General features: G+C 39.2%; 1 protein-coding gene across 2 annotated transcripts in view; it reads left to right on the top strand.

Moving 5' to 3' along the window:
• Positions 1 to 16,732, top strand: part of LOC106876083 (uncharacterized) — a 41,977-nt gene that overhangs the window by 10,661 nt on the left and 14,584 nt on the right. Inside the window, exons 2-5 of one of the 2 annotated variants that reach the window (XM_089340283.1) lie at positions 843 to 3,262; positions 7,365 to 7,454; positions 8,145 to 8,282; positions 15,333 to 15,470. In XM_089340283.1, coding sequence (XP_089196409.1) covers positions 843 to 3,262; positions 7,365 to 7,454; positions 8,145 to 8,282; positions 15,333 to 15,470 — 2,786 coding nt within the window. The remainder of the gene's footprint in view (positions 1 to 842; positions 3,263 to 7,364; positions 7,455 to 8,144; positions 8,283 to 15,332; positions 15,471 to 16,732) is intronic. The other variant, XM_089340284.1, reaches the window with a different exon arrangement.

Genomic DNA, 16,732 nt, shown 5'->3' with positions numbered 1-16,732 from the left:
GACCTTTGCTTGACAACCAATGTTGGTGTGTTTACATCCTAGTAAATTAGCAGTTCAGCAAAAGAGACCGATAGAAAATGTACTAAGCTTACTAGGATAATCCTGGGGTTGTTGGTGCTCCAGCATGGCCACTGCAGTCAAATGACTGAAACAAGTAAACGAATATACGTATCTCTATGCATATCATCATCTAATTAATAACCTCATAACAAACATTCCCAAGTTCCTTCATGGTCATTGGCCACCATATGCCATCATACAGCAGAATCACTCCTTTTAACTGGAACTATATATGTGGAACTTCATTAGTGTGTACAGGATTTCTATTAGGATTTATAAGACAAGATGGAATGCACAGGCTTTAATCACAAATCACAATTGTTTCTGTGCAATGGTAACAACCGTTGTTGAGTTTTCCATGTCGTACTGTTACATAAAGTATTTTATAAATAATTACTTAAATATATATGATACAGCTGCAGCTGTGTACCAGCACATCATCAGGTGAGTCGTTTTGATAACACTCAGCCAGTAACAGATGTTGCTATTGCACAAAAACAATTGTGATTTGTACTTAAAGCCTCTTCATTCCATCTTCTTATATATATATATATAACGTGAAGTATATTTGCCACTTAAATGCAAATAGACAGAGATACTTCACGTTGTCGTGCAGTTACTGTTTATACCTCGTTCAGAGATTTAACATTGCTTATATATATATACTCACATATACACGCACAAACATATATACACTTATATTTATAATCATAGATATACACAAGCGGTTACACACCACTGACTGAGCTCTCTGAATGTATGAAATCTTTCTTTACTTTCAGATTCTTCTTGGATCGGGAAAACCGTTAACAGTCAGCGTTTCTGTAATGTTGCTGAAGAACCAAAAGTTGTTGATATTGAGAAACAGAAGAAGAGCCTGGTTGCCAATGAACTAGAACGGTCGAAAAACTTGAAGAACCAATTTGCAGAGAGCAGCAACCCCCTTGTAAAGGATTTGAGCAAGTTGTATGTGTACAACCCACAAGCCAGCATCCCGGGGTTGTACGAGAGCTCCACTGACGGTAATACAGATGGTAAATTCAAAAATTATGTCAAGTATTGTGTTAACGGCACCCCTGCCTATCAACCGACCTGTGATAAACGGCCAAAGGAAACTCCTTATGATGTGTTTGCACAGAGCAAAAAAAAAGAGAAAGTGAAGGAGTACAGTTGCGATGGTGCCGCGAACTCTGCTCCTGAGTACAACCCTACTCCGATTAGCAAGCTGAAGCGAATGCAGAAGTACTCTTCGCAGTCCAACACACATTCCGTTCTTGAGTATGATCCTGTCAGTAATTTCGAAGCTGGTTTTGGTAATAAGACATATCTAAATTTGGACAATCCTTACATAGCCACCACTAACAACAAGGTTCAAGCGCCAAGCAAAGACCAGGTTTACAAACCGAGCAGTGTGCGTCCATTTGCCTCCGACGAGGAAGATGAAGATCGCGAGCTTGTAATCGATGCCAAGTTTAGCGACGACAGTGAAGATGGTGTGGTTAACACGACCATTTACCTGTCAGACGGACAACACAGTGATAACGAATCTGAAAGTAAAACTACAACGGGAGTTGTTAAGTCCTCATTGTACAAAAGCAGCAACAGCATTAACCCCACCGACATTCGATCAAACCAGTCAGTTCACAAGCAAACCTCCTCCAAACATACTTCATCTGTCTCTCACAAAAGCATCAACTCCAACAAAACCAGTTCAGATTCTTCGCACTCGAAAACCAGCAAAAGTAGCAAAGGTTCTGTCGATCTCTCTGCCAACCAATCAAAGGAGGAGAAGAAGAAGTTAGAGTCGAGTAGCAGTGGTAGTAATAGCAGCAGTAGTAATAGTAATAGTAGTAGTAGTAAAAATAAGCTGGAGAAAAAGAAAAGTTCTGATGATAAATCTGCCAAAGAGAAAAAGAAGGCGACGGCGGAGGGTGGCAGCAAATCGTCTGAAAAGAAACTAACCAACAGTTCTGATTCGCTTGGCAGCGCTTCTTTGAAAGAGACGAGCTGCAGTAAGAAAGAGAAGAAAGACATTCATTTGAAGGAGAAAATGAAGAAGCCTAAAGACCATCATGGCTTAAATAGTAAGAATTGTCAGAGTGGGGAGCAGATGGAGAGAGAGAAAGATCGACATAAGGGAGAAGTGGAGAAGGTGGGGAATGTGAAAGTGAAATTAAAAGAGGGACGGTGTGAGGAGGTCCGGCGGAGCAACTCCCTCTTATCATCATCAACATCATCATCATTATCATCATCATCAACAGTGTTTGTTAAGAAAGGGAATGAGCCAGAACGAAGAAAAAGTGATCCCTTGTATAAAAGTGATTCCTCAAAGCATGAGTTTAATGGAGATCCGAAGAAGGAGCATGTGAGGCGAAAGAGTGAGTCGGAGAAGAAGAGCGATGGTAAGGGCCACCTGTTGGAATTGGTGAAGCGAAAGAGTGAATCGGAAATGAGGAAAACGGAACACGAGCGGAGAAAAGAAACATCATTGCATAAAACTGATGCTGATTTGAAACGGAAAGACGATAAAAAAATTGTACAAAACCATAATACAACAGAGAAAAATCGTGTTGAGAAGATAAAACCCAAAAAAGAAGTCAATATCGAGAAGTCTTGTGATAAAGAAAAACTGAAAAAACTGAAATCCAAAACTTTGGAAATCAACAAAAAATCGGTGAAGTCCGAGGGTGTACATAGCAGCTCCCCAGAAAAGTCCAAAAAGAGAGTTCTCTCAGGAGAAAAATCTCTTGAATCGAATAAAAAGAGACATTGTAGTGAAAAACATCTTTCTTCATCATCTGATGAGAACCATTCTTCAAAGAAAATTTTCATCTCCGATATGGTTTCTAAGTCTCTAAAAAGGAAAGCCCCTATAGAAGGACAGTCTAAAAGCTCATCTATTTTCTCATCATCTTCATCTTCATCTAACTGCAAACTGCCTTTAAAAAACCCGAAAAACAGCTATTCAGTGAGTATTTCTGACCTGTTTGGTAAGGACAGTGATGAGGAGGAGAGCAACAGCAATACGTTGAACCAATCGGCTGGGGATGAAAGCACTGGTCTGTCGGACGATGACGAGTTAAATGTGATTTTTGGTGACACAGACCTTTCTGAGAATGATCCGTATGAAGAATGTTTGAAGATTTTTAATGAATCCAATAATGAAAAAAGACAATCAAATCCAACAAAGAACGAAAGAAAGGTATGTATTTCAGTCAATTAGAAGTTTGTACTTTCATGTGGTAGGTTCTTTGTTATTTTCAGGTATTTCCATCAGGTATAACTTTGTCGGTTTCCAATGAGTCAATTGATTAAATGTTTCACTGCATTTTTTTTAATGGGAAAAAGAAGTGAATGATTGTGGAAGTGTAACTTGAGCAGATTAAATACCACAAGGTATTTATCTTTGTTCAATACACAGTTTGAAAAGAAGAACCATCTTCCATTGTTTTAAATATTCTCATTAAAATGTTTCCAGTCTTCTTGTATATGTGTGTGTGTGTGTGTGTTGACAAGCAATGACTGATCAAAATTGATGCACAAAGCAAAAATGCCTTGTGGTATTTAGAATCAGTTACATCCATTGGTATACTAAAGTAATCTTAATCCATATGAGACTGATAAAAAATATGAAAATACCCTTGAAAACGATTCCCCAGCATGGCTACAGTCACAGGCTGGAACCAATAAAAGGATGGAAGAAATAGGAGGTTCATGTAGAATACATTTGTGGTAAGTATTTAGCATTGGTTGGTTCCAAAATAAACGTCTCAAACAAGTCAGACTTCATTCACTGCTTAAAACTTGTACTAACTGTGGGGTTCTTCTGGGACTGGGTTTAATGACTTTACATAAGACCCTGGATAGACACACTGATAAGTATTTATATCTTTATTGCCCACAGGAGGCTAAACATAGAGAGGTCAAACAAAAGGATTAAGTCAATTACATCGACCTCAGTGCGTAACTGGTACTTACTTAATCGACTCTGAAAGGATGAAAGGCAAAGTCGACCTCAGCAGAATTTGAACTCAGAACCTAATGGCAGACAAAATACCACGAAGCGTTTCACCTGACTTGCTAACGATCTGCCAGCTTGCTGACATTCTTTTTATTAATTGCTTGGTTTATCAAAACGCACTGATAAATATTGTGACATTGTCACTCAAACAATTGCTAAATTCAACATCCTTTGGTAGAACCTGAAAGGCAAAAAACAGTCATTCTATGAAGTCAGAAGCTGTTGAAGTAAGCAAGTAACCATCATTATTATCATATAAAGCCTGCTTTCCATGCTGGCATGGGTTCAGTGGTTCAAATTGGAATTGGTGAGCGAAAAGACTGCCTGAAGTTTCATTGTCTGCTTTAGCACAGTTACTCTAGCTGGATGCCTTGCCTGACACCAACCACTTTACCAACTGGACTGGCTGCTTTTTATATGGCATTGGAACTAATGAGTTCACCAGGTAACTTGCATGGCATATGGCCCCTCATAACTTGTTTATTTTTAGGAACTTTCAGAAATTTTTTGGCAAATCTGTGTTCTACACACAAGAAATTATACAGCTATGCTAACCCCCCCCCCCCCCCAATGTTTTTGTGTAATTTCAGCACATCTCATGACCACCTCTTAGCAGCCTCGTTTGTTTGTCACTCTGATGTATTGATGTTTCTTAATATCTTTCTCTGCATAAGTACATTTGAATGGCCTTTTGCTAGGGTTTAAGCCAAAAATTCAGACTATCTGTATTTTAAACTGATTTAAATAAATAAAAACTTGAAAAATTAAATTTTTTTTTTTCATTCATATATCCCGTGTGTAGAACTCACATTCACAAAAATTTTCTGAAATTTTCAAAAAAAAAAAAAAGTCACGAGAGGGTTAGATGCCATGTGTTAAGTAGAATTCCACCAAAAGAATATTAAGGGCAGGGGCTTTATGGCCGGTGATGAGAGGTTACAGGATGCTAGAAAGACAAGAACAGGTGCCTTGCTGGAGGAGACGTACACAGTTACCCCAGTTAGAAGAAAAGTTCACTCACCAACACCTTCCAGCCCACAGTTCCATCACCTTCTCGAACCCCTGATCCTTATCCTTCTCTCCCAGAATAGTCACTCTCAAGAATTCCCTCGTTGAAGACATTGTTTGACTAAAAAGGAATGTTAACCACATTGATCACAACAACACTCACAGAAAACCTGATTCCGTCATGAGCAGAGTCCCTTCCTCCAAACTCCTTTCACCTCACAGCACCTGAACTTTTTATAAATGTTGTCTGTGGACTCTGTTTTAGGTTAGGGTTACTCAGATTGATTAGACTTGGTATATAAAGAGGATTTCTTACCTCAGATGTTATAAATATGTTAATTCTAGGGTAAAACTAATGGTAAAATGTCTATATAATGATGTTGTATCAAATTTGTGCTTGTTTAAGTTAAAACTTCTTAGAAAATCAAATATAAATGAATACAATGCATAATATATCTCAGAGTTGCTGATTAGCTGCAAACCCAACAAGTACAGTTTGTGTGTGTGTAAGTGATCTTTGAAACTCTCTTTTTAACGAATTGAAGGGATATTTTTGACTATTTCCAGCAATCGTTGTCCAGAGTAGTCTCCCTTTGACTTATATCTATTGTTGTACAACTGGTCTGTTGCAGTCGTCGTCCAGCGGGAAACAATAATACTTCAGAATACAGGATTTAAACACTGGCATTTTGTATCTGCCATAGCAGCACTTTTATTTTTTCTGTTAAGTAATCATATGAGGGTACTTCTACAGGGTTATTGGTGAAGGTGCATGACTTGAAGGGTTTTAATCAAACAGATCCCACCTCACCCCCATACTTTTTTTTATGACATGTCTGGCTATGGGGAAATGTTAATTTAGTTGGAAACAGGTGAGGTTTGGCGATGGGAATCTCCGACATTCCAATGTCTAATGTAACGTCCTTTATTTAAAATGGTCAAGATTTATTTGAGGTAAATTCACCAGCTATTTCTAACAATGAAAGCAACCACATAGCGGCTGTATCATTATCTGATAAGGAGTTTTAGTTATAGGTCAACCTTGAGTGGACAGACCTTTGATAAAATACACTCTAAAGCTTTTAGGATTACCTCATTTAATGTGCCCTTTCTTTTTTAAGACAGTAAGGTGTGATTTGATGGAGATTTGGCTGCTATTTCTAGCAGGACGAAGTTCTTAGCCTAGGTATTAGCTGTATTCCAGAACATTCCTAGCCAAACAAAAAGAACAAAAATTTGTGGTTGATGTTGTAACGAAGATTAATGAAGCAAAGATTGCTTAATTGCAGGAGTGACAACATGTCAGTCGTGTTGCATCAGCCTCCAGGGATTTTGCAATATCTTACAACTGTTTCATCAGACACACGAGGAGTAAATTTCTTCCTTGTTTGTGAACTGCTGAGGGAACTCCTGTGTGGTCATTCAGCCTGCTAGAAATAGCAATGATATCTCTCTTGGTGATGGCAGAGGTAGCAGTTGTTGTTGTTGTAACAGTAATGGGAATAAATTGAGTGGTATCATGTGGTGGTGGGAGACAAACACACACGCACATAGCGAGGAAGACATTCCAAGGCTGGAGCAGTTTGAATGGGAAACGATACTCCACCCACCATATTCACTGGATATTGCCCCATCTGATTATCATTTATTCTGCAGTCTTCAAAATCATTTGGACAGAAAAATGAAAATTCTGTAAACGAGGTCAGAACAGTATTGGAGGAGTATTTTTCGTCATGGACAAGTGAATTTTGGAAGAGGGACCTTGCAAGTCTACCAAATAGGTGGAAGAGCATTGTAGAAAATGAAGGAGAGTATATTATGTCCTTAGAAAAGATATCATGAGGTACAAATTCTCAAGCACTCTAGCCAAGGGTACTATATAATCAGGTATTCTGTCAGGGGTACTTTATTCTCAAGTACTTTTGTCAAGGATGTTATATTCTCAGACAATTTAGCGCCTGGTATAATATATTATCAGGTATTATGGTGAAGGGTTATATATCATAATTCCAGGTATTAGATTATGTCAAGAACTGTACTATCAGATATTATATAAATTGAGTGTTGTCATGTGGTGGAGGGAGACAAGCACACACACACACCAGGCTTCTCCACAGTTTCCCAGCACCATATACACTGATGCTGTTATCTGGTATTATGTTCTCAAATCCTCTGTTTCCATGTGATATCCTATGAACACTTGTCTTTGTACACAGACTTAGCTCTTCAATAAAGTAATAAATGTTTTTTTTTTTTCATGTTTTGTTTTCTCTAGAAAAGGGAAGTGGTGCAACCTCCATCCATGGACGATGGTAAGAAGAGAGTTGCCCATGCAGCAGCAGCCAACAGACAGTGTAATGACAAGGTAAATATTGTCGCTGACCTTGGAACTAATACCAGTGTCCTTGTTTGAATGAGGTCCCTCAACAAATAACAGGTTTCCGTCTGACCCTACCTGTTTTTTTTTTCTTAACCCTACACCTGGCCTTGAAACAATACAAACTATTTTTTGACTACATCAGGTATTGCTGTGGGGTTAGGAAGTTTGCCTCCCAGCCACATGATTTCTGGTTCAATCTCACTACAAGGCACCTTGGGCAAGTGTCTTCTACTGCAGCCCTGGGCCAACCAAGTCCTTGTGAGTGGGTTTGGCAGATAGGAACAGCGTGAAAGGCCATTTGTGTGTGTGTCCGTCCTTGTCTTTACATTATGTGAGTCCCTGTCATACGAGTAGTGACATTCATCATCATCGTCATCATCATTTAACGTCCATTTTCCATGCTGGCATGGGTTGGACGGTTTGACTGGGGACTGGCAAGCCAGGAGGTTGCACCAGGCTCCAATCAGATCTGGCAAAGTTTCTACAGCTGGATGCCAATCACTCCAAGAGTGTGGGTTAGGTGCTTTTTACGTGCCACCAGCACAGGAACATCTTTGGGCCATGGAGAAGTATCACCTTGCTTCGTTACGTTCGTTCATTTGGGTGGATGGGTTGTCTCTGAAACACATGACATTCGGCTGGGATGAAAATGATGATGACATTTTTGTTTTACAGTTAAAAAAGTTGATCCGGCCAGTAATAGCCAAACCAAGCCCTGCTCAAGTCATGCAGAATCGTATTCTAGAAATGCAGAAACGTTCGGCAAATCCAATGTTACGCAAAGACAAACCTGTCATCGGAAAGTCTCTCCTGGTAAGTTCACTCCTTCACCTTTTTTTTTCCTTTTTGTTTCTTCTACTCACTCTGATAGTCATTGTGATAGCGTTGTTCATTTCACTGCTACCATGACAACCAGATGAACTCTCCAAGCAGTTTAAATGCACACAAGTCACCAATATCCAAGCGGCTGAAAAAGGAACAGCAGAAGGGTACTCAGGAGTCATGACCTGGATGCAACCTGGCCCCTTTAGTGTGTAAGAAGTTCAGGGCTGAAACACTTGTCTAAGGCGAGTTTCTTCTCTGAAGTCCTTCTGCTGTTTAGCTCTCTTGAGAATTTCTTAACAATGTAGGCACAGGAGTGGCTTTGTGGTAAGAAGCTTGCTGCCCAACCACATGGTTCTGGGTTCAGTCCCACTGTGTGGCACCTTAGGCAAGCGTCTTTTACTTTAGCCTCGGGCCGACCAAAGCCTTGTGAGTGGATTTGGTAGACGGAAACTGATAGAAGCCCATTGTATATATATATGTATGTGGCATGTAAAAAGCACCATCCAAACGTGGCTGATGCCAGTGCCGCCTGACAGGCTCCCATGCTGGCGGCAGGTAAAAAGCACCCACTACACTCTCGGAGTGGTTGGCATTAGGAAGGGCATCCAGCTGCAGAAACATTACCAGATCAGATTAGAGCCTGGTGCAGCCTCCTGGCTTGCCAGTCCCCAGTCAAACCGTCCAACCCATGCCAGCATGGAAAACAGACGTTAAACGATGATGATGATGATATATATATATATGTGTGTGCTTGTGTTTGTTCCCCCACCATCACTTGACAACTGATGTTGGAATGTTTACGTCCCTGCAACTTAGCGGTTCGGCAAAAGAAACCAATAGAATGAGTACTAGGCTTACAAAGAATAAGTCCTGGGGTCAGTTTGTTTGAGTCATATGGCTCAAACAAGTAAAAGAATACGAGAATGTATGCATCAACTGAAGACAACAACAAGTATAACCTCAGTCTAATAACTGAAACAAGATATATATATGCATGTATGTATAATGTATATATTATATATGCATGTATGTATAATGTATATATTATATAGTAAAAGTGTATATGTGTGCTAGCATGGAATATGGCTGCTAAATGATTGTGTTGATGATATATAACATAATGTGTGTGTGTGTGTGTAATGGATGAATATATCTGTGTATATGAAGTCTGCGAACTTGAGATTGACTTTTACCAGTTGACCTCTGCCCCTACACATTGTGACAGTCTAGCCCCTACCACTAAATCTAGAACCTTCACTGTCACTACAGCAAGTGGCCTTTGACCTCCCTCCTTCCAACCTCACCAGCTATTATCATCATTACAATCACCATCGTTGTGGTTAATGTCCATGTTTACCAATATGCAAGGAACACGAAATTATAGGTGTGCCTATTATTAGATTTCATCACATTTGTTTCCCTCAACTCACACCATCCCCCATTTTCCATATTTCATTTAGCTCTCCTTCCCCACTGCCACCACTATTTGGTTAAATCTTTCTCTCTCATTCACTTTCTCTCTGTTTCTCTCTCACCAAAAATCATTCCCCCTTCCCTCCTTTCCCCATCAGTTAAAATATTTCAACTATGACCTCCACTCCCATGTCAACTTTTTGTAAAGCTGATTCAGTCGTTTGGAGCAGTGGATAGGGGGGGGGGATGTTAATGAGAATGAAAACATTTCACCTAAAATTGCATCAGACCCAGAAGCTCATAGATCTTCTTTTATTCATTCAGTTATTTTTAGTAGCTTATCTAACCACAGTTTCATCATTCAGAGCATGCAAAAAGGGATGTTTATAAATAATAATAATAATAATAATAATAATAATAATGATGATGATGATGATGATCCTTTCTACTGTACATAGAGGGCCTGAAATTTGTAGGAGGGAGTAAGTTGATTTCATCAACCCCAGTATGTAACTGGTACTCATTTCATCAAGCCCTGAGAGGATGAAAGGCAAAGTCAACCAAGGTAGAATTTGAACTCGGAGCATAAAAAGCCAGAAGAAATACCACTAAGCATGTTATCCAACGTACTAACAATTCTGCCACCTCACTGCTATAAGAATGATAATAATAATAATAATAATAATAATGATAAGAAGGAGGGAAATCCTTTCTACTATAGGCACCAGGCCTGAAATCTTGTGGGATGGAAGGGTTAGGCAATTCCATCAACTCCACTGTTCAACTGATGCGTATTTCATCGACCCTTGAAAAGATGAAAGACAAAGCACACCTCGGTAGGATCTGAACTCAGCATTTTATCCAGCATGCTAACAATTCTGCCTGCTCTCCACCTAAATGATGATGATGATGATGATGATGGTCGTGGTAGTAACAATCTTTTCGTTATTAGTCTCAAGGGCTGGCAAAAATCATTGAACAGGTGACCTACAAATGAATGGGAAACAAGTTTTCCAATGATAAAGAGAGTAGAAAATGTTATACAATTAAAGTGGATACAAATTGAAAATTAAAAAAAAAAAACAAACAAATAGTTGGATGGAATAAATAAAAAGTATAAAAAAAACACGGTAATTAAAATTGGAAAATGCACATGAGTATGAAAGAGTTAACTTGGTCCCCACCACTTGGTCACTCATGCCATGGCCTGCTCACTCACCATCATTGTTCACACTTCAGTATTCTACATCCGAAATAATCCATTAACATTTTGTGAGTGGGTGAAAGAGGAAACAACTAATATCCTTTGGATATATTTTATTTCATTGCAACATTTTCCTATTATTTTTACCTCCATCCTGTCTTTTAAGTGTCTCCTATCTTCTGACCCCAGTTTTTCCTCTGAAACCAGTAATTAACATATTTCCTCTTACTCCACAAATCTGTGATCCTGAGTATGAGGTCCTGGCTTAACCTTTGAAGGACAATAAATTGTTAATAGTTCTAAGAAAAGGGCACCATTGTTCTTTGGAGAGTTTACTCTTTCCGTCTTGGCGGGGACCTCATCTCTTTCCTTCTTTACACTCTTCCATATTGTTTGGAAACCTCTTTTTCTAGTCACCTCCCACTCCCCATCACAAGACAGAATGATACTGATGGTTAGCTTTGTAAAGACTAAGGTTTACCGCTGTTGTTTCTGTCAGGGCACATCTCATCCCTCCCTCTGCATCAATGTTAGTCATGGCTTGAGAGAATGGGTCCTGTGACCTAGTAAGCCCCTATGAGGTAATATCCTCCACCAATTCTGAATCTTTGACCAATGGTGGTTACAGGATGGTTACCTCCAGATCTTGTTGTGGTGGTTGTCATCTTTTGTCTTTTGTAACTCATCATGGTCAAAAGCCCTCAAGTGATTCTTGGTACCACATGTGTAATGGTTAGGTCTTCTGCTCTACATTGCCACTGGCCTTGTGGTTTTGTGAGGGTCATAAGGGTTTTTAGGTCCCTATTTACATCCCTTAATGAAATGTAGTTTCTCATTACTTCAGTTTTCACAACCTGTCTATATCATGCAACAAAGGCACAGAATAAGACAGTTGGATGCAGCAGTTTGGATGCTGGTGATTTCACACGGCTGACTGGACGTTCAACTTGTTCTCTTGACAGTGCGTTTTGGCACTGGAGGCACATGCACACACACACACACACACACACTGAAATATTCTGATAGAGAGAAAGAGATTACAGTTTATTAATTAGAAAGAGATTACAGTTTGTGAATTGAACCTGATTGACATAACACTTTCCATCTCTTGTCACGCATAAAGCGAGACAAAGATGGGAGTGGAGAAGCAAAACAATAGAATCTCTGATGTCAAATCCGTTTCAAATCAGTGATGCTCAATAGGCAGCACCATAAAAGGCATGTTTGAGGTGAATGTCATAACTGGATGTATACTGCAAACTATTCTCTTGTAGCCTGAAACAAGTGTATAGCAGGTATGGTGCTTACCACCACAGCCCATCTCAAAGCTTTGTCCTTAGCCCCAAAAGCAGGCAGGCAGTGCTATATGGTTTTCACCTCATTCAGTAGGCAAAATACGGTCCCTTACATTGTCTTGTGCCTGTTTCAGTTCATTTTTGAGGGTATATTTGTTTGAAACATAGGTTCATCAACTTTCTTCTTTCCAACTCTTGGAGAAAGCAGAGAGAATTAAAATACGGCCATGCCAACCTGGCATCTCCATCAGGAACCTGCTCAAATCCAGAATCTCACCATTAGATGTGACATTTTGCAAACCTGTGTGTGAAAAACTATGTTGCTAGTGTTTCTGTTGTTGTTGCTGTCTTAACAAACTCTTGTTTGTGTCAGTAACACACTCAACATGATTGTTTTTTTTGTTGACATGATCCTGTTTCTATTTATAATCTTTTCAATTTTTGCGGGATATCTGTACAAATATATTTGGATTGTTGAACAGGGCGGCTACATCTATCTGGTTGACATTTTGTAGTAAATGTCACCTAGTGAAGAAGTTATTTTCAAAAGGTTCTTTTTTTTCTGTCATAAATACAACAGAAGAAAGATAAATAGAAAATAAAAAGCCTCGTGGTCTTGAGATGACACTTTTTATCTTTTGATTTCAATGAGACACATACAGAGTAATCTAGTTTCTGAGAAACAAATAAAGACTGGAACACAAATAAAATTACCTTCCCAACACAATAAACAACAGCAACAGCAATAAAATTTTCAAATTTTGGCACAAGGCCAGCAATTTTAGTGTAGGGTGGTAAGTCTATGACGTTGACCACCCCCCAGTACTTGACTGCTGTTTATCTTCAAATCCTGCCATGGTCAACTTGCCTTTCATCCTTTCAAGGTCGATAAAATAAAGTACCAGTCAAATACAGTGGTGAGGGAGGAAGTGGGGTGGGGGCAGTGTAATCTGACCCTCCCCCCTCAAATTTGCAAGTCTTGTTCCAAAATTAGATTTATTATTATTATTATTATTGGCAGAATCATAAGCATGCCAAACAAAATGTTTAGCACCGTTTTGTCTGTCTCTAGGTTCTGAGTTCAATTTCTGCTGAGGTTGACTTTGCCTTTCATCCTTTCAAGGTTGATAAAATAAAGACCAGTCAAGTCCTGGGGTCAATGTCATTATTATTATTATTATGACTCGGGTTCAGTCCTATTTCTGGTAGAATTTACATGGGTGGCAGGTTACTACCTCTAACCTTGGGTATCCACTGGCTTTCAATAGTACTTAGAACCCGCCTGATAGTCTTTCCTGTCCCTAAGAGGCAAACTTTCTGTAGAAGCTCTACAAAATATTCTATTATTATTATTATTATTATCATTACCTCTGCCTTAGCAAAGGTGGAGGTATTGTTTTCAGTCGCATTTGTTTGTCTGTCCATGGACAAGATATCTCAAGAACTGCTGGATGGATTCAGATGAAACTTTCAGGGATGTTTGTCCTCTTGACTGGCACAAACTGATAAGATTTTGGGATCAATCTGGTACTGGACATGGATTCTGGATTATTTTTCCGTTTTTTTTACTTAATTTTTGAGAGCGGTCAGGTTCATTTTTAGTATTCTTGTTTGTGAGAGCAACTGAGTTTATTTCAGGTATTCTCATTTAAAAAATCATCTCCGGCTAATCGTTGAGAGGACATTGGTCTTGCCTTGGCAGAGGTTTGCGCTCTCTGAGTGCTCTTATTATTATTAGAGCCACCAAGAGAAGCCTTCAGTGTAATTTCTTGGCTTACTAGAAGTAGTAGCCAGTTTCCTTTGAACTCTCCCTCTATTATATTAAAGACAAATACATGGAAATAACACATATGAAGTAGACGTGGATAGCTTTTAGAAAAACAGTACAGTCGTAATATTTAGGAGTGCTATGCACCAGTGACGCAATATTGTTGTGCTACAAGTCTGGTTAGTGTTGTTGACACTCCTTCTCTCTCTCTCTCTCCTATTTCCCATTGATTTTTGTTTGACTCAGCTGTCTCTCTCAACTTGCCTCCTTCCAGTCTTTCTCATTCAGGTAATGTCATTGTCCTGTCCTTTTTGTTTTGTGCCTTTCCTACCTGAAATTTTTATTCTGTGGGTTGATAAGGTTTGTCGTCCGCCTTCTTGTGTGCACACTTAACACGTTGTCTCTCATTGTGAGAGCTATCACCAGGTAAATCAATGCTGTTTGGAATTTAATTAAAAGTTCTTTTCAATAAAATTATGATGGTTAGTTATAATCAAGTATATGAATACTTCAACATTTTACTGTGGAAATCAGATCCGACCCCTCAAAATTCCTTTAGCCTTAAATGCAGAAACCAGTTTGATATACCAATCTAATTTTTTGGTTGAGAAATGTCATGTTTTGAAACTATTTTCTCTTGAGATATGTCAAGTTTATGGAGACAACGTGACTTGTAAGAAATATTTCAACAGCTCATCTTGGTTTTTCATGTTCAAAATGTCAAATGAAGAAACAGGGAAATTTTAAAATCAGAAACGAGGAAATCCTGTGTTCCCACTTTGACAGAAGAACATCATCAGTCTTCAATTTTTTGTGAATATTTTATAAAATAATAATAATAATAATAATAATGGATTCAAATTTTTCTACAAGGGCAGCAGTTTGGGGGGAGGGAAGGAGTCAATTACATCAACCCCAGTGTTCAACTGGTACTTATTTTTTTCAACCCCAAAAGGATGAAAGGTAAAGTCGACCTTGGTGGAATTTGAACTCAGAACGTAGCGACAGGCGAAATACCCCTAAGCATTTCGTCCAGTATGCCAACGATTCTACCAGCTTGTCACCTTAATAATAATGAAAATAATGATAAGGTGGTGAGCTGGCAGAATCGTTAGCACGCCAGGTGAAAATGCTTAGCGGCATTTCGTCTGTCTCTACGTTCTGAGTTCAAATTCCGCCGAGGTTGACTTTGCCTTTCATCCTTTCAAGGTTGATTTAACAAGTACCAGTTACACACTGGGATCAATGTAATCAATTTAATCCCTTTGTCTGTCCTTGTTCGCCCCCTCTATATTCAGCCCCCTGTAGGCAATAAAGACATTCATAATAATAAGAATAATAATTTGTTTCGTTTCCAGAAGAAAGTGGTATTACCAAAGCTGCAGTTGAAACTTCCAGACATGTCTATGCCAGAGAGTTGCAATATTAATGTGTTTCGCACTGTGGCTGGTACAGCTGCTAAGACACAAAGCAGAGTGGCACATGTACCCAAAAAGGTAAGTTATAATCGCAGTCATAATAATGTTTGTTTGTTTGTTGCAACTCTTGTTAGTGTGTGTGCTTGTAGTAGTGCTGATGAAGTTTGTCATTATTTAAGCTGGTGTTTTGCTCTAATTAACAATATTCTAATGGAAGATCACTTTGAAACAGAAAGTTTGTACCATCGCACCAGAGGTGTTCTCCTGTAGGTTGGTACTGGAATAGTTATGGACATAGTGCAGCAGACTTATGCTAAGAGGCATTCCAGCCATGGTCATCTTTTTCTTTGCGGTCTGTGGTGGATTTTACTCACTGGTTAGAATCATTCATTCTTTGAATGGTTCATAATAATTTGAGGGCAAAGAATGAAGCCAAGCATGGCAATGAGGTTCTGCCAGGAACCACAGAGTTGCAGAACAAACAGAAAATTCCCAGAAAAGTGCATGACTCAACTACTCAAGGCAAAAAAGTATCCATCACAGATGACATTATAGGATAGAATAACATACATGCTTATACAGCTTCCATTTTTATTTCCGTCTTATTATCATATAAGCTTGCCAACAGAATGGCTTCATGTTCAGTCCCACTTCATGGCACTTTAAGGCAAATGTCATCTGCTGTAGCTTCAGGTTGACTAAAGCCATGTGAGTCAATGATGAGAGTTGGTGACAGGAAGGGCATCTGGCTGTAGAAAATCTGCTTCAATAAATTCTATCTGACCCATGGAAAAGTGGACATTAAAAACGATGAGGTTTATTTTTGAGAACTGTGTGTGAGTGTGCCAGTCATCACTTCCTCTACCCTATCTTCCCACCATTCAGTCCCCACTCCTATACCACCTCTATCTATCCCTCGCTCTTGCTGCCTCTACCCATTCACCCTTCCCATTTTTCTGCCCCCACTCTCTCTTCTCTTCACCTTCTTGTACCTTAAGGCCCCACCCTGATACATCGTCACACCCATCTTTATCTCTCTTTTCAATTCCATCCCTAATACTCGCACTCAGTGAATGGGGATTTTGGTCTTACGAATTACATGGCACCCTCACACACACACACGCCAAAAGGCTCCATCTGGGGTAGACTTTTAGTCCAACTCGTGCAGAAGGTTGTTGGGCCCTCAGTCTAAAGTAAGATCGTAAGATTAAAGAACTTATTAAAAAAAAAGAAGTCATGAGATAACATCAGTAATTCTTCCTCTGCAGGAATAAAATTCGTTTGGAAATTTATTAAATCAAAGCTTCGCCCGATTTTTCGTTTATACGGGTGGGGTGGGG

Source organism: Octopus bimaculoides, chromosome 23, assembly GCF_046866305.1.
Source record: "Octopus bimaculoides isolate indiv1 chromosome 23, ASM4686630v1, whole genome shotgun sequence".
Taxonomy (NCBI): Eukaryota; Metazoa; Mollusca; class Cephalopoda; order Octopoda; family Octopodidae; genus Octopus; species Octopus bimaculoides.
The sequence above is the reverse complement of the archived record's forward strand: the minus strand, read 5'-3'. Positions and strand labels throughout refer to the sequence as shown.